This window comes from Nyctereutes procyonoides, unplaced genomic scaffold (assembly GCF_905146905.1).
Source record: "Nyctereutes procyonoides isolate TBG_1078 unplaced genomic scaffold, NYPRO_anot_genome, whole genome shotgun sequence".
Classification (NCBI taxonomy): Eukaryota; Metazoa; Chordata; class Mammalia; order Carnivora; family Canidae; genus Nyctereutes; species Nyctereutes procyonoides.
The window spans coordinates 23,952,909-23,978,755 of NW_026575147.1; the positions used below are offsets into that span (position 1 = coordinate 23,952,909).

Below are 25,847 nucleotides of genomic sequence, written 5' to 3' on the forward strand. Positions count from 1 at the left end.
TGAGCCACCCGGGCTGCCCTGTATAACACTTTAAATGCTGGAAAGCCCTTTCCTAGCCATTGCCACCTCTTGAGGAAGCAAGTAAGGCAGATGTTTCCCTGTCTTGCAGCCAACGAGGCCGAGGCCGCCTGGATGTGCCACCTGTGGGCCGGAAGCAGGAGGGCAGGGCGGCAGGGGGCAGGCCCAGACCAAGGGCAGCAGCATCCCCACCCCCATGCCCCTTCCCTGGCTCCTGCCCCCAAGACACAGCAGGCGGGGGTCCCCCAGAGGGAAGGGGTGCCCCTCAGAGGCACGCACGCATTTTTAGGTGCCCAACTCCCCATGGGGCATGGAGGTACCTCCTGGGAGACCGGACCCCAACTGGTGGGGAGGGAAGGGCCAGGGGTGGCTCTGCCCTATAGCGCAGGGCCCTCCCGCCCCACCTGCGCTGCCGGCTGCTGGCTGGGGACAGACCGCCCTGTCTCCACTACCCCCCTCCCCACTGAGCTCCCCTCTGCCTGATAGGGGTGGGGTGACAACTGCAGTTAGGTGCGGGCCGCCTTCCTGCCCTCAGAGCATTAAGGGCAAATTGGAGGAGAATAATCCCAAGGAAGGCTCTTTGTGCCTTCCAGAGCCCTGGAGACCAAGCTGGAGGAGGGAGGAGGCTTCCATCACCCTCAGACCCCCCTCCGCCAAATGGTAGATGTTTCATGCTTTGGTGGTGGGAGCCACAGGAAGGAAGGTGCTAAATTTATTTATTCAGTGCTTGCTATTTGCCGGGCAGTGTGCAAAACAGGCCTTTCTAGATTGACCCTAGAAAGGGTTGTCTCCCTGGTGGATCAGTGGAGGTTCATAGGGGTCCTGAGGGCTGCCCAGATTAGCCCGCGGACTCATGCAAGAACAAGATTTGAAACAGGATTGGCTGGCTGCAAAACAGCCTTCCTGCCCTCCCCGGAGTTTGCCGTTTGCCGACTGAGCCAGCCCTTTCTGGAGGAGCAAGCCCCTGCTCATCCTCTCTGTCTCCCCAGGGAGGGCGTGGTGATACTTCAGTGCTGGGTGAAGGCCCGTTGGCTTCGGCTGCCACGTGCTGGTGCTGGTGCTGGTGGCGGTGCTGCTGGTGGTGGCGGTGCTGGTGGAGGTGCTGCTGGTGGTGGCGGTGCTGTGCATGTGAGCATGTGTGCATGTGGGAGAGGGTTCCTCCCACCAGGCGGTGGTGCAGCCGCCGGATCCCAGTGGGGGACGATCCCGCCACTCCACCCCCGCCCCCCATCCGGACCCTGTGTTTTGTGTGCCCCCCCCCCCCCCGCAGCTCCCTCCAGGAACTCCTCCCGGGGCCGAGCGCTCTGCGGGAGTTACGGGCAGCAAGGCGAGGGGGTTCCCAGCGCTAGGGGTCCGGGGCCAGCCGCCTAAACCGCGGGTCAGCCAGAGGGACCCGAGGGAGGGGACGCTCGCCTTCCCGGGGCGGAGCAAGGCCGGGGGAGCGCCCTCTGCCCACGGAAGGCACAGGCGCCCGCGCCCGCACGCTCCGACCCCTCCGCATCTCGCCCGGGGCGGCGGCCGGGCCTGGCCCTTCCCGCGGAGACGTCGGGAGAAGCGACCGGATGGCTCCCGGCCTCGTGCTGCGCCGCGCTGCGCAGAGTAGCCACGTCTGCTCCAGAAGCCAAGAGGAACGACGACAAAACCTGCCCCCTCCCCTGTTAACCACGCGCGGCTGATGAAGGGGCTGATCCCTGCGCGGCGGGGGTGGTGCCCCGGGTGCCCCCGGGCGCTGGGACCTCGCCCGCCCCCCCCCGCCCCCCCAGGTGTTGCGGGGGAGCGCAGGGGCGGGGCTGCGGAGGGCGGAGGGGGGCAGAGGGGAACGGACGGTTCACTGGGCCCCTGGGGCTCACTCTCCGGCCAATCAGGACCCGCAAGTAAGCGGGGCGCCTTCACTACCCTCGCTGCGTGGAGCCCCCCACACCCGCAGCCCGCCTTGAGCGCGTCCCGGCACCCACCCCTCAGGTTGAGCCCAACCTGGACTTGCCCAGAGGAACGGAGGCCCGCTTGGGGTTGGGCTTCGTCCCCACTACATTCCCCTTGCTCCATATTCGGGAATGCTCCCCTGGCTTGCCCAGGTTGCAGCACTCCCCGCAGGGCCTCCACAGCTCGTGCCTCTGGGTGGCAGGGGTCTGGCTCTCAGTGCACAGCGGGACACCTCCCCCTTCCCCACCCGGAGCAGGTAAGGCACTCCTGCCAGGACCATGGAATGAGCACGGGATCTGGGGTCAAACAGGATGTGAGACCGACCCCTTTCTGTCCCTGTCAGCTCCGGTATGCTGCTTGACCTCTCCACTCCTCCGTTTTCTGGTCTCTGACATGGGGACAAGGCAAGGCTCTGAAGATTCAAAGGGTGTAACGCACACAGTCTAGAACACAGCAAAAGCTCTCCACGGCACCTCAGACCTTCAGTTCAGGCACTGACCCTGTGAACCAGAGCAAAACCACGAGGGAAAAAAAAATAATATAAACTTTCATTAGAGCTTGAGTTCTTCTTCCTCTGTTAAAAAAAAAAAATGTATACTGGCTGGATGGGCTCCCTGGACTGGGGCTGGGATCAGGGAAGACAGCAGGTGTCTCTACTGTCTCCCCTCTGGTGTTTTGTACATTGTGAACATGTAACCCAGCTGGGCTGTTATTTGCCAAATGGCCAACAATTGACACTTTCTTGTAGAGGATGACGTGGCGTGGGGGGAGAAGGCAGCAGGGGGGCCGAGCTCAGAGATGACGCCTGAGGACCCCAGTGGCCGAGGATGTGCTCCAGGTGGCCCTGCCACCCCTCCCACACCCAGCAGTCCTCCTGCCACCCTGCAGGCCCCGCACACTCCCGGCAGGGCCTGGAGAGTCAGATGAGCCAGGTTGTGAGGCTTCAGGGACGGTCCAGCCCTCCCTGTTCTGCTCTCTGCTCCTAAGGTCCTTGGTCACTGCAGTCCCCCACACACCCTGCACCTCACCCCCGACCTCTCCCAGTGACCCTGGGGACTGACAGCCTAAAGGTGCTCGTGGCTGTCCTACTAGGGTGCACGCCACCCCCACCCCCATGGGGTGGGAGGTGCCCTGACTGCCCCTCACAGGGGTCTCATGGCTCAGGTGCCCTTTGAGGACCTCAGACTGCAGGCACCCCCTGGGTAGTGGTTTTATTTTGCTTTATTCTTATTCTTAAACTAATCTTTACACCTGATGTGAGGCTTGGACTCAGGACTCTGGGATCAGAGTCGCAGGCTCCACTGACTGAGCCGGCCAGGCATCCTGGAGGCAGTCACACTCCCCGCCCCCCTCCACCAACTCCCCCACCTTGTCTGCCTCCTGCTGGCCCCGCTACCACCTCCACCCGGTCCCTCTGAAGGCCCCTGTGTCCCCTGTCAGAGAGGCCTCTGTGTGGCACTGAGTGGGGAGCCCCCTGGCACCACAGTGCTTGGGGCAACTGTCTGGCAGGGGACTGTGAACTTGGGTGCAGGAGGGGGCAAGGAGGGGGCAGGAGGCGATGGGGGGCGGTGAAGATGGGGGGCAGGGGGGAGATGGGTGGGGTGGGAGGGAGCAGGGGGAGCAGGAGGTGGTGGGGGGCCGGGGAGCTGGGGGTGTGAGGGGAGCAGGGGGGAGTACATGGGGGCAGGAGGGGGCAGGGGCAACAGGAGGCGACAAGGGGGGGTGGGGAGAGCAGGAGGGGGCAGGAGGGGGCAGATCTCTGCTACCACGGCCTCAGGCTTCCACCCCACAGAACCCGTTCTCTCTGGATCTGCAACTCCCCACCCCCCACCCCCCACCCCTGCCAGGCTTGACTGACCCATTCCCAGGACCTATGGGACATTTTCCAGAAGTCACCTCCTGCATGCTCTGGGTCTCCAGCTCTGCTGCCCAGCTCTGGGCTGCCCCCCACCACCCTTCTCCCTGCCCCTACCCCTCTCCCTGCCGCCCAGCAGCCTCCACCTGCTTGCGGAGGGGAAGTTCTGGTTCCGACCCAGCAGGTGCCACTGCCCCTCCCCCACAGCTGCACTGCTGGTGGGGGAAGGTGTCTTCCTCCAGGGAAGGTCAGGTTCTGTCCTCCTGTTAGTGGCTCTGCCCTCGCTCTGCTCACCTCCTCCAGGCTGCAGCCTCCAGGAAATGCTGCCCATGGGGCAAGCAGGGAGGGGAGGCAATGTCTTCAAGGCACTGGGACTCCTCTCACCTGGCCTGGCCTGCCCCGACAGCCGTCAGCTGCTCCTACAGCCTCCAGGGAGGTGCACCCAAGGCCCCAGGCCTGGCCTTTTGGCCTCGAGGTCTTTCCATTAGCTATTCTCAGAGACCCCAGGTTTCCCGTGGCCTCAGACTGGCTACTTATTGGGCTTTCAGGGCTGGTTAAAGGGCACCTCCTCTGTGAGACCCTCCCTGGGCCTCGCACCTGTAGGCCCAACCACAGGTCTTCCTCTGTAAGCAGGGGCACCTCTGGGGTGGCAAGGGCTCCACAACTCACCATGTCCGTATCTCCAGCACTGAGCACAGGGCTCTCGGGGTGACTGTGACCTCTAGTTGCTGGGCCCCTGAGCCAGGAAGGCCGTGGTCAGGGCCACCCCAGCTGCTCCCGGGCCCACTGTCAGGACAGCCGACAAACCCTGTTCCTAGCCCGTCCCCAAGCTGTCGTGCAGTCTCTGTCTGCCACCTGTCCCTTTGGCGTCGCCATCCAAGCCTCCCAGGCCGGTTCTGTTCTCACGCCTCAGTGTCATCAGGCTGCCCAGAGCTTGGGTCCTCAGATGGCCACTGCCGCCCCTGCTCTCCCAGGCCTGCTCCGTCTCAAATGGGTCCCCATCGCTCTCCCCCCGGCCTCCAAACTGTCCCTGTTTCTGCCTGCTCTGTCTCCACTGGCCTTGGTGACCTGGCTTGTGTCCTTGTCCAGTTGGGCGCTGACGGCTGACCCTCCCCGGGAGTGTTTCCTGACCTGCATGGCCAGGGACCACCACCTCTCTTGGGGACATTGAGTCTGCTCACCTCTCCTTCCCCGACTGTGACTGTGAAGGGTCGGCCTGGGCGGGGTAACAGGAAGGAAGTCACGAATTGGGTGTTCAAACTCCCTACCCAGCCTGCTCCTGGCCACACTCCAGGCATTGTTTCGTAGCGACGGAGCTGCCCTCACCGCGGCATTTGTGGCCATTTGTGAACAAGTGGTGGGAAAGAGGACAGTATCAGGCACATTTTTTTTGAAGAAAGAGCAACAGAGAGTCCTCCAAGTGTAGCACCAGGATCCCTAAGTGGCCTCAGGCTGGGAACCTGCGTGTGAGCACTCACTTGAAGCCAGGAACCTGCTCACTGTCCCAGAGAGCACCGGGCCAGAAGGGCTTAGACGGGCCTTAGACTCTCTGGTCCGAGGTTCTAGAGCATCTATTAAGTCCATTTATATGGCAAGGGGAAGAAAATAAGGGGTTACACTCTGCATCAGAGATTTCAAGGGCCCAAAGAATCCACATCCTCTGGCCTTGGGACCCTGTGGGGAGTGTGGGGATCAAGTATCTTCCATAAACTTTGCCAGATGTAGCCTCCCCTCCCCCGAGCCTGTTTGCCCTAGTGGGAAGGGGTGTGTGCTTAGTTAGCATCCCCTTAGTCTCAGTGGCCACCCACCCAACTGGGGACACTGGTGATGCAAGGGGCTACAGTGTGGCCTGTGCCTTTCTTCCCCCTAACGCGGGAAGGCCTGGATGATGGACCTTGATGGGAAAGCTGGCAGCTGCCCAACAGGGTGGACTGAAGCCCCCTTAGGAGACTCCCCAGTCACCACGGTGGATGCCCGGGGATGGCTGGGGGCCAGAGGCTGCTGTCACACTGCGAAGTTGAGAGCCGGGAGAAGAGCCGGGAGAAGAAAACTTGGGAGGTTGCCGTGTGCCCTCGAGGTGCCAGAGGTCTAAGGGGAGCAGAACTGTGTCAGGTAAAGCAGAGCAGGGAGTGAACAAAGATTTCTCACCTCTATCCTTTCTAGCACCTTTGGGCGCTGGAGTATTAAGGCTGGCTCCCTTCTAAACTGAGCTTTGGTTTGAGGATGATGGTGACCATGGACTCGGATCATCTTCATTAGAGAAAGGGGGACATGAAGACTGGAAAGACCATCATCCACGGGGAGTCACCCCTACACCCGTCTTTGATCCCTTCTGCAATGTCCCCATCCAGACTTTCTCTGTGGCCCTGGGTGAGCGGCAGGCCCTGCACTCCTAGCTCACCTGACCACACACTGTTTCCAGGCCTGCCGCAGGGCGGCCCCACGCCACTCCCTGGCCCATCACTCCCACACTAATGCCAACTTCTTGCTCCCGTCCACCCGTGACACTCTTCCCCACTCTCCCCTACTGAAATTCTATCCCCTAAGGCTTAGTTGGAGCTCCCGTCCCTGAAGCACTTGGGCTCTCCCAGAGCAGAAAGTATCGGTCCCTCCGCCCCTACTACTCTGTACCACACCTCTTTACGGAGCTTCTTATTAGGTTTTTGTGCCCTCCCAGTTTCTACAACCCCACCACTGCCTTTCCTCAGCCGCTGCTCTCCAGCTCAGCCCCTGTGCTGAATGCTAGGATTCCATCTCGCAGGCCTCCTGGGTGGCCCACTCCCATTAGAGCACCCACACATGCCCACACCTCATGTCTCCAGTGCCCCCTACCCTTCCACTGACGTCCATCGAGGTCACCAGAGTGAGCTTCACATTCTCCTTTGCCAATTCCTCTCTACCTCCCAACCTGGTGACCGAGTCCCTGGACTTCTCTATCTACAACCAACACTAGGGGTCCTACTCAGCCCCACGTTCTTCAATGTTCACTGTGAATCTCCCTTCGGGATCTCTTCATCTCAATTCCAGACACTGCCAGACACCTTCGGCGCAAGTCTAGAACCCAACCCATTCCTAACCCTTGGTATGTCCAAGACGGAACCCCTGGACTTGCTCCTGCCATAATCTTTGCTATCTTGATTACTGGCAAAAAATCTTGGGAGTCATCCTTGACTGCTCTCTCTCACACTCGAGTTGGGAGGTTCTGCTGGCTCTGCTTTCTCCTAACCAGTTTCTGTTTCCTCCCTTGCCCCTCCACAGGCTATTCTCAACTCAGCAGCCCTAGTATCCTGATGAGAGGTTGAGTCAGATCATGTTCTCTCTACCCTTTGTTGAAATCCCTTCTGTGGACCCCAGGCAGCCAATGCTAGCACTTCAACATGTGGGCACACGTCTACTTCATGGCATTTGCAGACCCTTTCCAAGCCACAGAAGGTAGTTGTGTGGGCTGCACATTTCAGATATTTACGCAAACAGCAACTTAGGCAACATTCTCTCCACCCAGCACTCCTAACTCTTCTCCACAGCACTCTTCATTGTGCACACATATGCACATGCCCGTGCGCAACATTTCCTGTCTCTGCCAAAGATTCCACAAGAGAAAATATTTTATTTTGTATTATTCACTGCTCTATCCCCAACGTGCAGATAAGCACAGGGTATAGAGCAGACACATCTATTTACTGAAGGGCCTCTAAGGATCATCTGCTTTCTATGCCCTACAAGAATTTTTACGTGGTTAAAAGTAAGCACAAGAACTTGTGCATGGTTAAGCTTTACCACAAAAAAATATATATATATACATAAAATATATAAAATATATTTATATATATATATAAAAATATAAAACAATTGTTCAAAATAAGAGTCACATCACTGCTTAAAACAAGGTTTGGGCAGCCTCAGCTCAGCGGTTTGGCCCCGCCTTCAGCCCAGGGTGTGATCCTGGAGACCTGGGATCGAGTCCTGCATCGGGCTCCCTGCTTCTCCCTCTGCCTGTGTCTCTGCCTCTGTCTCTCTCATGAATAAATAAAATCTTTAAAAAAAAAAAACCCCAAGAAGGTTTATTAAGGTTTTTCCTCAAGAGGAACAGCCCTGCCCATGCTTAAGAGAAGCAATTAGCAGGAAATGTATGTCATACCTTAAGCCCAGAACCACAGGAGGCTTCTTCTTGAAAAACCAGAGAAATATATCCCAATTTCCTTTCAAAGCCCTTCTTAAGGTCTGCAAAGCAGAATCCATGTTGCCTTCTCTGAAAACAGAACTAGGCATCCAGTTCAAAGTCTCCAGCTGTTCTCAACAAGAATATTTTAGCAAGACATGGCATTAAATAAATGGACTGAGCATTCAGCAAGCCCAAGAGGAAACTGCAGTAAAGAAAAAAAAGCATATTCAATGTAATATCTGTACTATGTTTCCAAGAATACCTTGCATTTTTTTCCATTTTGGTGGGATAGAAATACTAAAAGCTTGGTGGTTAGACTACCTCAAAGCTCACATTCATTTCCTTCCCTGTACAAGATGGGATTTTTCCAGATCCTAGACAAGTACCCAAACCACTCTGCCCTTTTAAGTTGGGGGCTGAGTCAAGGAGGGCTATTTTAATACACATTTAAGTAGCACCTTAAATAAATAAAAGACCCAAATAAAACAAAAGGTTATTTTATGAGCTATTTTCCTCCTTCAAATACCAGGCAATCTCTTCACACTTTGGTTTCACCACATACATATAACTTATAAGAGCGTATTTTATGTCTTTTAGCATTCTACTGTGACTGCTTACCAAGGAAAATACTGAGGTAATCCTTCTTTCTGTCCCTCAATCCTAAAAACAAATCAGATACATGAACTGACAAATATATGTGTACCTAATGAGGAAAATGAGACAAAATATTTGAAATTGGGCAGGTCCAGATAATGAAGAATGTTCCTATGTGGAGAGAACTGGCTCCAGCCCACATAACCTGTCTTAATAATGCTGGTAATAAAATAAAGACTAGGACCTTCCCAAGGGCTAACTTTTCCCAAGTACATTCTAACTTCAAAGAAACGGACTGTCTCACTGAGGGGTAAAAGGTGGTCAGTTATGATGGCAGATCAAGAGGCCAGGAAGAGAAGATTTAAAGCCGTAGGGGAAAAAGAGAGTAACAGACCAACAACACCCGTATTTCTCCAAACATTCCTAAGAGAACTCTGTGCCTACAGTTTAACAAATTACAGTATTTTCATACCTCTGATGAACTTCTTACCTATCTTTCCTGCCCGGTAGATTGCAAACTTTTGAGGAAAGGCCTTTATGCCTCTTTGTGAAGCAAGCAGTGTTTATTGATAAGAACAGATGGACTGGCTCCATCCTATTCCTTAAATACCAGTAGAAGTATTTGGTACCAAAGCTCCCCCTGATGGAGGCTAAAATCATAACTTGCGTATTTACTGTTAGTCTCTAAAACTAGATTGTTTGGGGCACGACTAGTAAGCCTCTAAAGTCATCTGTGTTTTAGTGGGGAAAAGAATTATCAACTGTGACATCAAGCCTCCTCTAAATTCTAGGTCACTCATACTTAAAGAGTCACAGATATGAACATGGTGTCAGTTCTTAGATATTTATCATATAGTATGAGGTTCATATATCATATCCTTGAGAGCTTTTGGACTTTTCAGCCATAAAAAAATACATCAAATACATGTTATTTTTGGGCAGGCTCCCCTCTGGAGCCAAGACTACAGAATCCACACAGGGATCAATGGAAGCAGGCCCACCTCCCTTTCTGACAGGCCACCTTTCCACCTCCCTCAGCAGTGGCAGATTTCCTTGGGATAGTAACACATCTCCCTGACTTCAGTGGGTCCTGCCCTGCATACTGCTGTGCCCCACAGGGCGTGTCTCTTCACATTTCTGCTGTATCCCAAGTGGACTGTGTGAGACATGACAAAGGAATCCAGCACTGTCATTCTCCCCATCATGCTCTCAAACTGAGGACAAATTGATGCTGTTAATCCATCATATTGTAACTTGGGAGTTACTGTTATTTAATGATTTCTAACCTATCTGGCAAGTAACCACACAGCCTATGTCACAGATGTAACAGGTAATATTTAGCAACTTTTACTAATGTGTGATGTTTGTCTATGACTTTAAGTCCAAAGGAATGTCTGAGAGGTGAGTTTTCAAGCAGAATGGCTGTAGAGGACCTTAAAATATGCCACCTTGACCTGGACTGGCCTTAATGCTTCACTTACTTATTTTAATTTAAAAAAATTGTTGCATTTATTAGATTTTTGGCCCCTCAATCCCAGACATATGTGTAACTGGATCAGTAGAAGGAAAGTATTAGTTAACTAAATTTATTAGAAACTCAAAAGAATACAATTTCCATTTTTTTAAACAATATTTTAACATTTTCTCAGGTTGGTCAGAGCTTACATTTGAAATCTTATTCCTAAATCTCAATTTAGTAACCGATGGCCTGACCACATTCCTGGAAAGTCTCAGCAAGGCATGAACACTACTTCACACCTAGTTGCAATGAGACAATATCTAGATCCCTGAGCAGTGATGTAGACTTTCTAGGACTAGTCTCCTTTTCAGTATTCAGGGACAAGGCACAGGGTTTTCTCAGCTTGTTTCTTTCCGTCGCCAGCACTCAACTGGCCGACAAGCTGTTCTGCTCTACCTCTATGGAGAACATGTAAGTCACATCGATACCCCAGATCCATGTCCTCATTAAGCGCCATCTTTGTAAAGAAAAACAACTGGGAAGGAAAAGAAAGCACCACTGAATAGCCAGCTACAATTTTAACTTAGCAATCTTTTCCATACTATGTCTACCATACTACTTCATACATAGTCGAAGCAAAAGTAACCAACACATTCTTTATACGCTTTTTCACTTTTTCTCACTTCTCTCAAATTCTTCAATCTATTATAAAGTAAGTTTGAAAATTTTTTACATAACATTTTGTTGGTGGGCTTACACCCAACAAATTAACAATGACCAAAGGATTCCCTTGGTGAAATTACAAGCTGTGGAAGATTTGAAATAGTAAAGTTAACCCCTAATACAGTATTAAACTTATTTTTACATATAAAAATAATACAGTGGGATATTTTATTCAATAAGATACAATCTATAAGATCAAGAGAGAATATACAAAACTATTCTATGTAGTCTGATGTAGTTTGCTGTATAGTAGGAATAAATACATCTAGAACAGAAAGCATGAGGTCTGTTCTCAAAGAAATCACCAATTAGGTGATTTAAACACTTAGGGGTTTAAAGCCAAGTGTTCTGTAAGTACCAGGCAGAAAGGAGCTACAGTTGCACTTAAAAAAAATGTGGCCATGATAAAATAAAAGTCTTAAATCTATAAACAACAAAAACACACAAAACCAAATGAAAATGTACTAAAATTTAATCATCCATAAAAGCTGTAATTTAATCTGACAGTAAAACACAAGAAGCAATATTAGAGTTGGTTAAGTATATTATATATTTTAGCTTTGAAAGCCATAGAAATCAGTTATCCCAGTTTTTTTTCCTATAAAAGACCCATTTTTCCAAAGCATTATGCACAATTTTAATTAGAATATAATGACAGAATGATATTTCATAATTTTTTAAATATAAAATGAAGTCAATGACTCAAAAAGTTATCTGCTGCAATGAGTTTGAGGAGAAATTTCATAATCTATATCATTACAGATATAAAGTATAATGGTTCAACTTTTAGTGCTTGACAGGGAGGAATCATGATAAAAAGGTCAATATGAAATCATTTGATTATAGTAGCAATATCTAACATTTGAAATGTATCCATGCTCTTTTGTATAATCATATTAGAGTCAAGTATATTTATTTTCACATCTGTTATAACTGCTATTGCAAAGGAGAAATACTATTGTCTTATTTTCCAAGAGATATACACAGAGCAATTTTTTTTCTCCAGGGAATTTGTGCAAACCAATATAAGATTTAAATTCTTCACATAATATATAAAACAGGAGAAGCCTCTTCAGATTTAATTTTTGAAGTCTGGAATGCTGGCACTTCCCAATTAGGCAACAGTTCTTCATTCCTGTAATCTAGAACATCGAATAGATATATTTAAATATATATACATATGTAAAAATAAATAAACATGTAATATACACACACACACACACATATACAGTTAATCTCTTGATGTCAGAAGATGGTAGTGAACAAGCAGATAATCATATAGAAAGAAATGATTTCAGCCGATTGTTACTAGACAATGAAATTATACCAAACAGCTATCAGTAACAAGGCTATTTTAAACTTTTAAAAACATTTAAAAATGGTTTTATTAATTTCACAATCTGACAGTCCTGTCTGTAAAAAGGAAAACTGTAATTATTTCTATCTCATTATCTTATTTTTCCAAAAAGGAAATGATACCTGCATATAAAATATCCTTATCCAACCACTTCAGGACTATATGATATTAAGATTACCACTTCTTTAAAAAATATATTTTATTTATTTATTTGAGAGAGAAAGAGAACAAGCACAAGTGGGGGGAAGGGCAGAGGGGGAGGGAGAGAGAAAAACCCTTGAGCAGACTTGGCACTGAGCAGGGAGCGTGATACAGGGCTTGTCTGGGGGGTGGGGCGGGAGGCGGCTCCATCTCCTAACCTGGAGATCATCAGGACCTGAGCCGAAACCAAGAGTCAGACACTTAACTGACTGAGCCACGCAGGTGGCCCTTGGATTACCACTTCTAACACAAGTTAGGACCTGAAAACACGACACAGAAAGAGCTGACCCCCATAGGCAAGGGCAGAAGACTCCAAGTTAGTTGTATTACTCAGCAGAAAAGAATTAGGTTAAAGGAAGAATTTCCTGAAGATGAATTTCTCTCCTCTTTAGAAGTGGGACATACTGGAAAGAGATTAACATGTTTCAATACAGTCTTGCTTAAAGGATAAGGTCAGATAAACTGCCCTCAAGGTTCATGTACTCTTACTCAAATAAATATAGCTATTTAAATTTATTCCCCATTCCAGTACTTTTCAAGTGGGATCAACATGGCACTTCCAGTCTATAATCACTCTATGATTTCTCTGCTCTGCCAAGTATTCTGACTTATTTAGTATTTTCAAGCATCCACGGAGATCTCAGGTGACGTATTAAATATATTGTTGGGCTGAATTACATATCAGAACCTAAGAATTTACACAGCCAGGATGAAAGTCTTATTTCTGGATGTAGGCCAAGATTAATCTCTCAGGTAAAGCCACAACACACTGCAGGTTGTATATGAATGAATTTTCACAACAGGCCAGGAGATGGCACCTCTTCCTTTAAACAGGCTAAAACATTTTCTACAGAACTGGAAATTAAACTAGGGTCAGCTAAGGTAATAGCATCAACGAGACAGTTACCTATAAGAGAGCTAAATGATTTAGTTCAGAATAGGAACTGGAGTCCTATTTTCCTTACCTTTGCACCCTTACCTAAACAAACACACCAGCAAATTTTAAAATAATCATCTTCAGGGAGCTAACGATTTATAGTTATTGAATCAAGATTTCACTAAAAGCCTAAAGCAAACATTAGACCAGACGCTATATCTTTCCTAAATCCAACCAGAGGCAACCCCATGCTTTCTGCCCAATTTCCTTGACCTTTATTTAAAAAGGAGGTACCAAAAAAATTAAATTAAATTAGACTAAATTAAAGGGGGGGGGGTACAATTACTCAGTTGTTTCCCTGGAGAGAGAGATTCATCCAAGTCTCTAAGGAAGCACTTATTAGTTAATTTGGTGCTCTGGAAGAGGTAATCTGCTCAAAGGACCCAAGAGACTTAGAAGACTTAGTGTAACCAACTCTCCAGTGGTAAAAGTAGACTTTCCTCTAACCCGACCAAGATTAGTAATATGCACATAACCAGCATCAAAATACATCATAAAACAACTTCATGAAAATATTCCTTTATGGTATAGTTTATAGAGCTTATGAAGATAAGTAGTAATTGTTTAGGGGATTTAATATATATAATTAGAGGAAAACAAACAAATGGTCCCTCAGCACCTGGTTTCTCACTTGATAGGCAACTTTAATGCTGCCACTAATTTCCCTCCAACAGGTTCACTTTAATGAAAATTTAAATGGTACTTAAGGTCAACTACTACTTAGAAGCCTGTAGACAAAACATTTCAAAAAAGCCAACCTATACCCAAGAGGAAATGACTACCATAACATAGTACCACATACCCAGAAGAATGGCTTGAGTTAAAAAGACTGGCAATACCAATTTTGGAGAGGATGCAGAACTTATAAAGCTGCTAGTAGGTGTGTAAACTGGTACAACTACCTTGAAAAACTTTTTTAACAGTATCTACTAAAACTATCCATATAATATACAGTCTGGCCATTTCATTCCTAGGTATTCATCAAATAAAAATGATGCACATGTGCATACTCATGCAAGAATGTGCAGAATTACCCCATCAGTTCTTCAACCCAAATGTCCATCAATAGCAGAATATATAAAAATATTGCCAGTACAGTCATGTACTGTAAAAATGAACATAAAAATGAACTGCTATATGCAATAAGGAGAATTCTGGAAAACTTATTTTTGACTAAAAGGTGCCAGACACAATACCTGTATTTGTTAATGTTAAGTTCAAAGAGAGGCAAAACTAATTGTGTTAACAATCAGAGCAAGGGTTACATTGAGGGGAGGAAAGACTGTGATTGATACGCACAGGTGTGTTCATTTTTAAATAATGCATCAAAATGTGCACTTAAGCATTTTGTTTCAGATAAACCATATTTCACTTTAATTGGGCATGAATTTAGGAATGACCCTAGAAGGCATTCCATTTATTCAACCACTATTTTTTGAAAACCCATTCTGTACTTGGCACTAGGGACACAGGGTGAATAAAGCACATATGAGCACACATGGTCCTTGCCCTCAAACACCTTACAATCTTATGGGGAGAAAGACAAATTATCAACAGAGGAACATATCTACAAGCCATATATCAATCACGTTCACAAGATACAGAAACCTGGAAATACCCCAAAAGGTGAAATGGGAAGTGGTTAGGGCTGGGGAAAGCCCAAAATAAGAGTATGAGAACGGCATTTGTTCTGCTTTCAGTATCTTACCTGGCTCAGAGCTGCTGCTTACTGTAAGTCTAAAGCAGCAGACATGATTTCTTTTTAGGCTTCTTCTTTTCCACTGGCGTTTTTCTATTTATCTGTCTGACAAGGTCATAAAATATCTAAATAAAAACAAGAGAAAAAATGTCTTATTCAACAAACATTTGAGATCTTGCTCCACAAAACCATCCTGGTTCTGTTCAATGGGATTCTGCCCTTGGATCTATATAATACTGCTTTAACAGCAGGTTTCTTTTTTTTTTTTTAATTTTTATTTATTTATGATAGTCACACAGAAAAAGAGAGAGAGGCAGAGACACAGGCAGAGGGAGCAGCAGGCTCCATGCACCGGGGCCCGATGTGGGATTCGATCCTGGGTCTCCAGGATCGCGCCCTGGGCCAAAGGCAGGCGCTAAACCGCTGCGCCACCCAGGGATCCCTAACAGCAGGTTTCTTAGAAGCCCCACGTGACTCTCAGGGTAAAGCAGGACTTACCAATTTACCATGAAGGAAATACACCTGCTCTTAGATATTCAGTATCAAGAAAAAAATGAGTAGTAAAAAACAAGGCAGTGAAGTTACAGTCTTCATGGAATCTTCTATGCTTCAATACATTAATTATTAAGGGAATAATAGTTAATGTTCACATTGAATCTTCACATTTATTCTACTTTTTAAAAATGTCAAACTTGGGCACCTGGGTGGCTCAGTTGGTTAAGTGCCCGACTCTTGATTTTGGCTCAGGTCATGATCTAAAAGTCCTGGGATGGAGCCCCACCATGGGCTCCCCGCTCAGCAGGGAGTCTGCTTATTTCCCTCTCCCTTGCCTTCTGTCCCTCCCCTTGTTCACAAGCACATGCGCTTTCTCTCTTAAATAAATAAATCTTAAAAAAAAAAAATCAAACTTAACAGAGAAGTTGCAAGAATAATACCAAGGACTTGTGTATTTTCTTTATACAGGTTCATTAATTAGGAACAATTTACCACGTGTACTTTATCATTAATTGCTAAATACACTCTCTTATTTTCTAAACCATTTGAGAGTAGCTTGCATATAACGGTCCCTTAATAGTTGAGTGTGTATCTCCTAAGAACAAGGATATTCTTCCATTACCATATTATAGTTATCCGGTTGAATACATTTAAGCACTGATACATTACTCTGTATTATCTACAGTGCAGATTCCAATTTTGTAAATTATCTCAATAATGTCCTTTATAGTAATTCCTGCTCCCCTCCACCACAAAGAGTCCATCTAGGATCACATATTGCATTTAATTTCCTGTCACTTTAACCTTTTAGAATCTGGAATGGTTGGTTCTTCAGTATGTCATTCATGACACTGTCATTTCTGAAAATGGATGGCTAGTAACTTTATAGAATTTCAATTTGGGTTTGTCTGATGTTTCTTCATGATTATATTCATGCTATATATTTTTGACTGGACCAGGACAAAAGAGATACTTAAGAGGAACTTAAGTTCCTTTTAAGATACATGTAAAGGCACATGATTTTTGTTTGCCTCTTTTGGTGATATTGGTTTTGGCTAAAGTGAAAAAGAGAAAAAGTGACCCCAATTTGAAGTGACAAATAATTTGTTAATATATCTTCTGGATTCATTTTGAATGAGAAATGCAAAGCATCAAAGAAAAATACAATAGTACTTATTTAAAAGATTATTATTTTAATTCCAATATGTTTATATGTTTCAAAGTGTCAGAATAATTAAACAACAGATCAGCAGAATTCAGTTCTTTGCTATGAAATGCAAATACTAATCACCTGGAATAGAAACAAATATTGCAGAATCTCTTTACTATTACTCATCTATAATAAAAGTGCTTTGTAGAAGTCTATCATAAGTCCCAGCTTTTAGGGGCATAGGGACAAATGACAAAATTTGAATATGCACTGAACATGGACTTGATTTTAATAATTGTGTTGTGGTTGTATAAAGAAAATATCTTTGATCTAAGGGTACATATACTAACGTATTTATGAATAAAGGAGGGTGATAAGTAAACATTGACAAAATGTTAACTGGTGAAATCTGGATGAAGAGTAAACAAATTCTTAGTGTTCTTACATATTTTCAGTAAGTTTTAAAAGTAAAATACTTTAAGAATCATTGGTCTACATTTCTTTAAGATGGTGCTCAGATAAAACAACCTCTATTTACCTTATAATCCTAAGATTACAAGGCTAAATTATTAAAAAGAAAAAAAAAGCCACTACTGAGTGATTTATCCTAAAATTATAAGTGATGCATTTATATTCTTTTCTTTCTGCTACATCCTCCTCACCGCCATCTCCTTCAAGCCATTTAACTTCTCTATTATCTAATTTCTAAGAAAGCTGAAAACACAGGATTTACGAACAAAACGGCAGTCTCTTTCACAGCTCTGAAACCCTTTAAGAACTTAATATGGATAAGCCACAAACAAGTTCTCATTTGTTCCCTAGCCTTAGCACATAAGCTATAAGATGAAAAATTAAAAGAACTAAAATAGTCTAAGAATCAAAACCACGTTTCTTTATGCCAGGCAGCTTTGGGGTTTTGGTACTACACTAATTGATTTTGTAGTGATATTCTCAACAACTTCTTTCACGCTGCCCACTTCACAATAGCTGGTTCAGTGACGAAGGCAAGTTCAAACTATACTAAGTATTCAGTTAGATATGCTCAGAGTCCTCAGCCTAGGTTCTTTTTCATATCTCTCAACTACAGAAAAATCTAAAGGGAACACAGAATAGTTTCTCAATCCCTCTGCCATTACTCAACTGGGATGTTCACTTGATTCCAATTATTATTCCAACCTCAGCAAAGAACAATTAATTCTTGATTAAGACTGATGTGATTCTGGTATTACTATTTCCTACTTTCAGAACATAGCAAAAATGGTATGGATAATAGTTTAATATATGTATATTCATTCTGATATAGGCAGCAGGGACCTATTTAGCCAAGCAGTATGTCCCTGTGTGATTTGAAATTTGAGTCCAACAGGAATCACATGTATATTTATAAAGCCTTAGCTGCCTGAGGTACTATTAACTATCAAAGAAACTCTGTAGCTGGATTATCAGGCTATAAAGAGAGAAACATTGAAAGAAACTTGAATATATACTCTAGCATAAAAAGCTTGTATGTTCCTCAAAAGAGTAAGGATCCTTAAAATAGCTAATGTATTCCAATTTGTTTTACTGTTCTCCATTTTTGTTTAATAAATCCTCATACCAAGGGTTGATTTTAACAAGACTGCTGTGAAAATGGACCTCTGGGGCACTGGAAACTACAACCCAGGAGGCTTAGCAAGTAGCAGGTGAGTTCCCACAAACATGTAATGCTTTAAAAGTAAGAAACACCTCCTGTCAATGGTGCTTCCTGGACTGTGGCCCAATCCAGCCCCAGCAGAGCCAAGTCCTATGAAACTGGTGGGTGGCTACCAGTGAGAGTGAGAACAGCGAGAGCAAGAAACCAGATCCCTAAGTCCAATCATCCTGTAGATGGTGATGTTGCACTAATATTTCCCTAGCCAAGTTCATGCAACAATCCTAATGCTTTTTCCCCCCAAGGTTTATTTATGTGAGGAAGAGAGAATAAGCATATAAGCAGGGAGATGGGCAGAGGAGAGGGAGAGAGAGAAAATCCCAAGTAGGCTCCTTGCTGATCTCACGACCCTTGAGATCACAACCTGAGCTGAAATCAAAAGTCGGATCCTCAGGCAGCCTGGGTGGTTCAGAGGTTCAGTGCCTGCCTTTGGCCCCGGGCTGTGATCCTGGGGTCCCGGGATCGAGTCCCACGTCGGGCTCTCTGCATGGAGCCTCCGTCTCCCTCTGCCTGTGTCTCTGCCTCTCTCTCTCTCCCTCTCTCTCTCTCTCTCGCTCTCTCTCATGAATGAATAAATAAAATCTTAAAAAAAAAAAAGTTGGATGCTCAACCAACTGAACCACCCAGGCGCCAGCCACCCCCAATGCTTTTTATCTCAGTTTCCTTTCTCTATTTCTTTTCTTTTTTGGAGGGAAAAGACTGTACCAAAACTTAAAATTTTAGGGGTGTCTGGATAGCTCAGTTGGTTGAGCGTATGCCTCCGGCACAGGTCACGATCCTGGGGTCCTAGAATTGAGCGTGTCAGGCTTCCTGCTCAGCAGGGAGTCTGCTTCTCTTTCTCCCTCTGTACACACTGTCTCTCTCAAATAAATAAAACTCTTTAAAAAAAAAACTTAAAATGTTATGATTAGCCAAATTTTTCAAAATAAATCTATGAAACTATAATTCTACAACAGAGAAAGCTGAAGCTAAAAGTATATACTTCCTTTCATTTACTTGGCAGTGAAAAAGAAATGACTGTTGAAGATCTCAGTAGGACTTGCTCCCCACTAGGATATAAACTTCTTTAGGGCAGGAACAGTGTCTGTCTGGATCACTGTTACCCCAGGGCCTGACACATTGCCAGAAATATAAGCATGCAATAAATATTTCCTGAATAAATGAAATTTATGAATCTTTATATACTTATAAAAACTGCTTTTACCTAAAAAAGCAAGCTTTAACATTCTTGGTTATTTGAAATCAGAGGATTTGTAGCAAGCCTAATTTTTTTGTCTGTCAGAGGTTTATTTGTTTTTTTAAAGATTTTATTTATTTATTCATGAGAGACACAGAGAGGCGGAGACACAGGCAGAGGGAGAAGCAGGCTCCCTGCAGGGAGCCCGACAAGGGACTCAATCCCAGACTGGGATCACACCCTGAGCTGAAGACAGGAGCTCAATTGCTGAGCCACCCAGGTGTCCCTTGCCTGTCAGATGTTTAAAGTCATTTAGTCATTTTAAAAGTCAGACAATAGTCTAAAATTGTAATATTAAGTCAAGGAAAGTGACCTACAGACCCAAAGGTCAGAGAAAACAGCAAACAAAAACAAAGGATCCTGACAACCTAATACACCCATAACTCACCTAAAGTGAGCTGAACTGACCGATCACCTATGATGCCAAAATGACAAGCAAAATTGGCAAGTGAAGACTTGCATTACAGGGAAAGGAAAGAAGCCTACTCTGGTTTTTTGTTTGCTTTTTAAAAAGCTTATATTAAAACAAAAGCAAATAGAACATTAGTGGTGGCAGGTGGAATTGCACTGATCTTTGAGGGATCCAGGAGGGTACTGGATTTACACCCAGGCAGGCAGGCATGCTTGTTAAAGTATTCCTGTCACAGCTATGTTCTCAAGATAGTAGAAAGCTTAAGTCACAGACAAAAAAAAAGCCTTGGGCACCTGCTGTATCAGGCCTCAAAGAACAGGTGAATTTTAGTTCCACGTCCATGCTGACAGATTTTTCCCTTTGAGTCAGAAACCAAAGGAAAACATGACTCAAAACACCAAATTCTGTGATATCCATGAGGTAATCTCTTTCTGTATAAGTTCATAAGCTCAATAACTACTTTGATTTTTGTATTTTCCTACTTGACAACCTCTTTACATACATGTGCATAGGCAAATGCTACAATACAAGGGTGATAGAAAAATTTGCACATACCACCTTCTGGCATATCACTCAGAAGCTCAACAGGACTTTGGGCACATTATTTAACTTAAACTTTCTCTTTGCCAATAAGGTAAATATAAGAGTCCTCATTACAGCCATCAAAGTGATTTTATGCAAGAGAGGAAATACAGTTTCTAAGAATTACTTAGTTCTCTACATACTTAGAAGAATAAAATTTTTTTCTTTCAAAAATTTGGTTTTGACTATTAATTTAAAAGAAAGGTAACTAAAAGGGCACTTGTTTGTGCTGCCTAGCAGCTGTCAGTTACCTCATTAACGTTGATCTTTGACTTTGCAGAAGATTCTAGAAAGGCACAGTTACACCACTGTCTTGCTAAATTCTGACCCTGCTCTTTGCCAACTACTCGCTCATCTTCCAGGTCACATTTATTGCCAACCAAAATCATTGGAACCTGTGGAAAGGAGAAAATGTAATATGAGCAGTAGCATACTTGTTCCTTACCCCCTTATAAGTAAGCAGTCACCTGTCACCAATCGAAATGTATTAGAACTATAAGCTTTGCCAAGTGATTAAAAAAATTTTATGTATACACATTGGGGGGAAGAAAGTAGATGGAGGGGGAAGAGACAGAAAAAATATGGAAGAGCTCTACTATGCTCATTTGCTAAATTATTTTAAGGATATAATCACATAATTCTTATGTGGACTACTACTACTAATAGCTGGATTCTATGTACAAAAATCTGAAGGAAAAGAAATCTCCTGCAAGCAGAAAAGAATGTATATATTCACTGGGCCTAATTACAGTTTAAGTGCTTCATCTCACAGGGCCAACAAACACAAAAGCAGTGGCAAGACCAACATAATAATAGGTTCTCCTTCTGCATTTTACATTAGATCTGAAGACCAGTTTAGGTGAGGTGTTAAGAAGGAATAACAATCAAAAAAAAAAAAAAAGCCACAGAGCAGCTATGCCTCCCCCTTTCCCTTGTATCAGAAATGCTGTCCCTACTTCCAATAAAACAAAGTGCTAACAAACTGTATAATGTCCTTAGATAAAAGGCGTCCACAGAACAAAGTCATTTGTGAGGAGATGGACGCTACACACAAGAAAGGATTTAAGGGACATGGTGGGTCTTGTACCTAAAATAGGCAATTATCACAAGTTAGATGAAACATACATCTACAACTCCATCATTTTTAGTTATGACACAAGATAAAGAGACCAACATTGCCATATTTCAGTGATTTGCATGTAATTGCCTATGAAAACAGAAGTCTCTTAGATAAATTACTCATGGGAAGGAAGAAAACTATTCATTAGGTTATGGTTGATCATGAGTCCTATGGTAGAAATCCTTTCCGCCTACGGTATTACCCAAAGTTAAGGTCCTGAGCAGGTGCATATGTTCCCATTAATAATGAGAGAGAACACGTAAAAACAGAAAGGTACAAATGAAATTTTATATCCCAATTTATACAACTGAAAAGGAACTCTCTGTAATTCAAAACTGAGGTAAACAAGTAAAATGTACATCTTTGCAAAAAGGCACAACAGCAATGATGTTATTCACCAAATAAGGCATGAATTCTGCAACAAAATATAATTAAAAAAACATAAAAGCCCAGTTAATTAAAATCTTCAACATAATTCAAAGGAAAAAACTCTTAAGTACAAACGATACCAGAGAATTTTAGAAATGGAACATATCACTATGGTTCTTACTAATGTTCTCTGAACAGTTTCTGATGTTAACTATCACCATTCAAAGCTCAAGTCCCACCACTTCTACCAAGTCTTTGGACTCCTCTTTCTTCCCTCCTGCACTTACTAGCACAAAGCACAATGAGTACACTTTATCATACATGCCCTCCTTTTCTAACTATCTTATCATATAATGTATAGGTAAATTGAGAAAACTGTAAAAAATTTTTGATCACAGGGATGCTTTTAACTATATGGTAGATAACCTCCAAATCCTCTTTTTTTTTAAAAAATTTTTATTTATTTATGATAGGCACACAGTGAGAGAGAGAGAGAGGCAGAGACACAGGCAGAGGGAGAAGCAGGCTCCATGCACCGGGAGCCTGACGTGGGATTCGATCCCGGGTCTCCAGGATCACGCCCTGGGCCAAAGGCAGGCGCCAAACCGCTGCGCCACCCAATCCTCTTAAAAGAAAAACAGACACTTTCTATTTGGCCACAAAGAACGAGCAGTATGTCTTATAGAGAGAAAAATACTTACATCTTCTGTGTCTTTAACCCGTAAAATCTGTTCCCTCAGGTCCTGTAAGTCATTAAACGTGGACTGAGCTGTAATAGAATATACTAGTGCAAACCCTTGGCCATTCTTCATATACAAATCCCTCATCGCTGTAAATTGCTCCTACAAAAAAAATGTGCAATTAAAAGTACAATTTCTTGAATGTATTCTGAAACAATTTAAACCCAAATCATTACAAGTGAGCGACTGAATCTTTTCTTACATGCTATCATGACAGGAAATATAAGACCTATTATACAGTTTCTAGAAACTCTGAGGTAGATGTTCTTGTTCCCTACTTACATGACTAGAGGCAATGACAATGAACTAAGGAATTAGGAGAGAGATCTTAACCACCTTAACATGCTTTCTGTGTGGTTTAGAAAACTATACATAATTCCTTTTTACATATAGATCCTATTAAATTATTTTGATACCACTAAAGATGACCTCCAAGGAAGTGCTGTTAGAAAAGAGAAGTCCAAGTACTGAATCCTGAGGTCCTCCAACATAAGGGGTTGGGGATATGAAAGCAAATTAGGAAAGGAGACTCAGGAGTAACCAATGATAGAAGGAAAAAACCAAGTGTTGTTTCCTGGAAGCCAAATGAATAAAATTTTTAGAGGAGAGTAATCAACTGAGCTGGAGGTTGCTGAAAAGTCTAAGGAGTTGACAATATGTGCAGAGGGCTGATCATGAATGACAGGCCATGACTTGAAGCTGTGTGAAGATGGGGGTTAGGACATAAAGACACTCAAAGATAGTGGGATAAATGAACTGCAGGTTCCAGTGAAGTTGAAGGTATAAAAGGAAGGGAGATGAAAAAACAAGAGGTGGAGAATGAGTAGCATGCTTGAATATGAGATGAAGGTGGTATCACACTTATTGGTAATCATATAGTCTAGATAAAACCATGGCAGGAATAGCTGAAGCAGTAAGGAGGTCAATAAACTGACAGGTCGAGGAAACTGATCATCTATAATATACATATAGATTCTATTTGAATAACAAAATCACCAAGAATTCTGATTGAAGCAGTGATGAAGAGAGTGAGCAAAATCTTCAAGGAGTAAGGAGTGATCTGGGACATGATTAATAAGTATCAAGTATTTTCTAAGCTTTATGGGAGGCACTAGGGACACAGACAACTAAACAGGCAATTATAACACAATACGTGTCACAGCACTAGGATGGGAGAGTGACAAGACATTTAAGAGCACAAAGGAAAGATCTCAATGGAAGGGATGAACTTCCTTAATTTGGACAAGAGGAAGAAGAAGAAAGAACTCCTTCGTGCTTGTGGAAGAGATGAAAGGAAAAAGTAGAAAAGTGTTAACTGTTGGGGTGTCTGGGAACAGAGGGGAATGACTACTGATTCAGAAGCTAAGGAAATTGGGGTGGGTGGGATGGAGAAAGGAGATTTTTTGAGTCAGCAGATACAAGAAAGATGTAGTACTAATGATCCCAAGTTTCCTACTGGAGTCAAGATGCATTTTCCCACAAAAGAATGGGAAAATATGGTATAATTAGCTCTACAAATGCTCCATTCTACCTATATGCTTTTCTTAATGACATGAGGCTTTCTCATCATTTATAAAAATGTGTGGAAAATTTGTGATAAATTTCAAACAACTTACAACATTTAAGAATACCATCCATTTTCAAACTGAGAATTGCCTAATAGGTAAAGTCTATGTATATGGAGAAAAAAAAGAAAAATCACTTAATGTGTGCATTTTTTTATGGCAATATAAACAGGAAATTATCAGCAATTAATAAAATTATAAAGGAGGTGACAAATGAACGCAATGCAAATAGAAGCAAATACTTGGAGTTAATACTACAATAACAGGCATTGTGCCAAGTGATTTATAATCACTATCTAATTTGATCATTACAAGCACTGTATGATATACTAATGTCATCAGGAGTAGTCATTTAAAGATGAAAAAAATGAGGCTTCAAAATATGGCTTCAAAAAATGAGGCTTTAGGATTCTAAAGATTTTTATCAGAAAACATGTATCTGTCAATAGCTCCTTGAGATGTTAAAATGCTAATAAAATGCAAAAACAACTTTGATAAAAATTAATGACTATGGTGCCAAGACAAAGTCTCACATAAACCCAGATAAATACATATTTTAACTAAAATTCTGGATTCAAAATACCTTTTTAAAAAAAGCAACAATAGGGACACCTGCACCCCGACGTTTATAGCAGCAATGTCCACAATAGCCAAACTGTGGAAGGAGCCTCGGTGTCCATCAAAAGATGAATGGATAAAGAAGATGTGGTCTATGTATACAATGGAATATTACTCAGCCATTAGAAACGACAAATACCCACCATTTGCTTCAACGTGGATGGAACTGGAGGGCATTATGCTGACTGAAATAAGTCAATCAGAGAAGGACAAACATTATATGGTCTCCTTCATTTGGGGAATATAAAAAATAGTGAAAGGGAATAAAGGGGAAAGGAGAAAAAATGAGTGGGAAATATCAGAAAGGGAGACAGAACATGAGAGACTCCTAACTCTGGGAAACGAACAAGGGGTGGTAGAAAGGGAGGGGGGTGGGGGTGACTAGGTGACAGGCACTGAGGGGGGCACTTGATGGGATGAGCACTGGGTGTTATTCTTTATGTTGGCAAATTGAACACCAAAAAAAAAATAATAAATTAAAAAAAAAAGCAGCAATAGGGTAATCCTTACTTCCATATAGGAAGAAGATATCCAACACATTCTATAGGTGAACTCAACATAAAATTTTTTTAAAATTTATTTATGATAGTCAGAGAGAGAGAGAGAGAGAGAGAGAGGCAGAGACACAGGCAGAGGGAGAAGCAGGCTCCATGCAAGGAGCCCGATGTGGGATTCGATCCCGGGTCTCCAGGATCGCGCCCTGGGCCAAAGGCAGGCGCCAAACCGCTGTGCCACCCAGGGATCCCTCAACATAAAATTTAAGAGTGATATGTGGGTATTAAGTACATCACAGATGGTTGGAAGCACGTAAGAAAATTTAAGAAGCCCTACATTTAGATAATTTGTTCTTAATCAGAATAATTACTTTTACTCAGAAGAATTATTCAGATGACAAAACCTATTCACTAACTATAATCTATCAGAAAAAGAGAAAACATCCT

The 25,847-nt window shown here is 43.9% G+C and overlaps 1 protein-coding gene across 3 annotated transcripts in view; it reads right to left on the reverse strand.

The window, feature by feature from the left end:
• Positions 1–11,188: 11,188 nt before the first annotated feature.
• RAP1A (RAP1A, member of RAS oncogene family) overlaps positions 11,189–25,847 on the reverse strand; it is a 70,903-nt gene continuing 56,244 nt past the window's right edge. For all 3 annotated transcript variants that reach the window (XM_055312503.1, XM_055312504.1, XM_055312505.1), the window contains 4 exons: positions 22,685–22,825; positions 20,746–20,889; positions 14,938–15,053; positions 11,189–11,876 (listed from right to left, as the gene is read on the reverse strand). In XM_055312503.1, the coding sequence (XP_055168478.1) occupies positions 14,967–15,053; positions 20,746–20,889; positions 22,685–22,825 (372 nt within the window). In that variant the 3' untranslated portion in view covers positions 11,189–11,876; positions 14,938–14,966. The remainder of the gene's footprint in view (positions 11,877–14,937; positions 15,054–20,745; positions 20,890–22,684; positions 22,826–25,847) is intronic.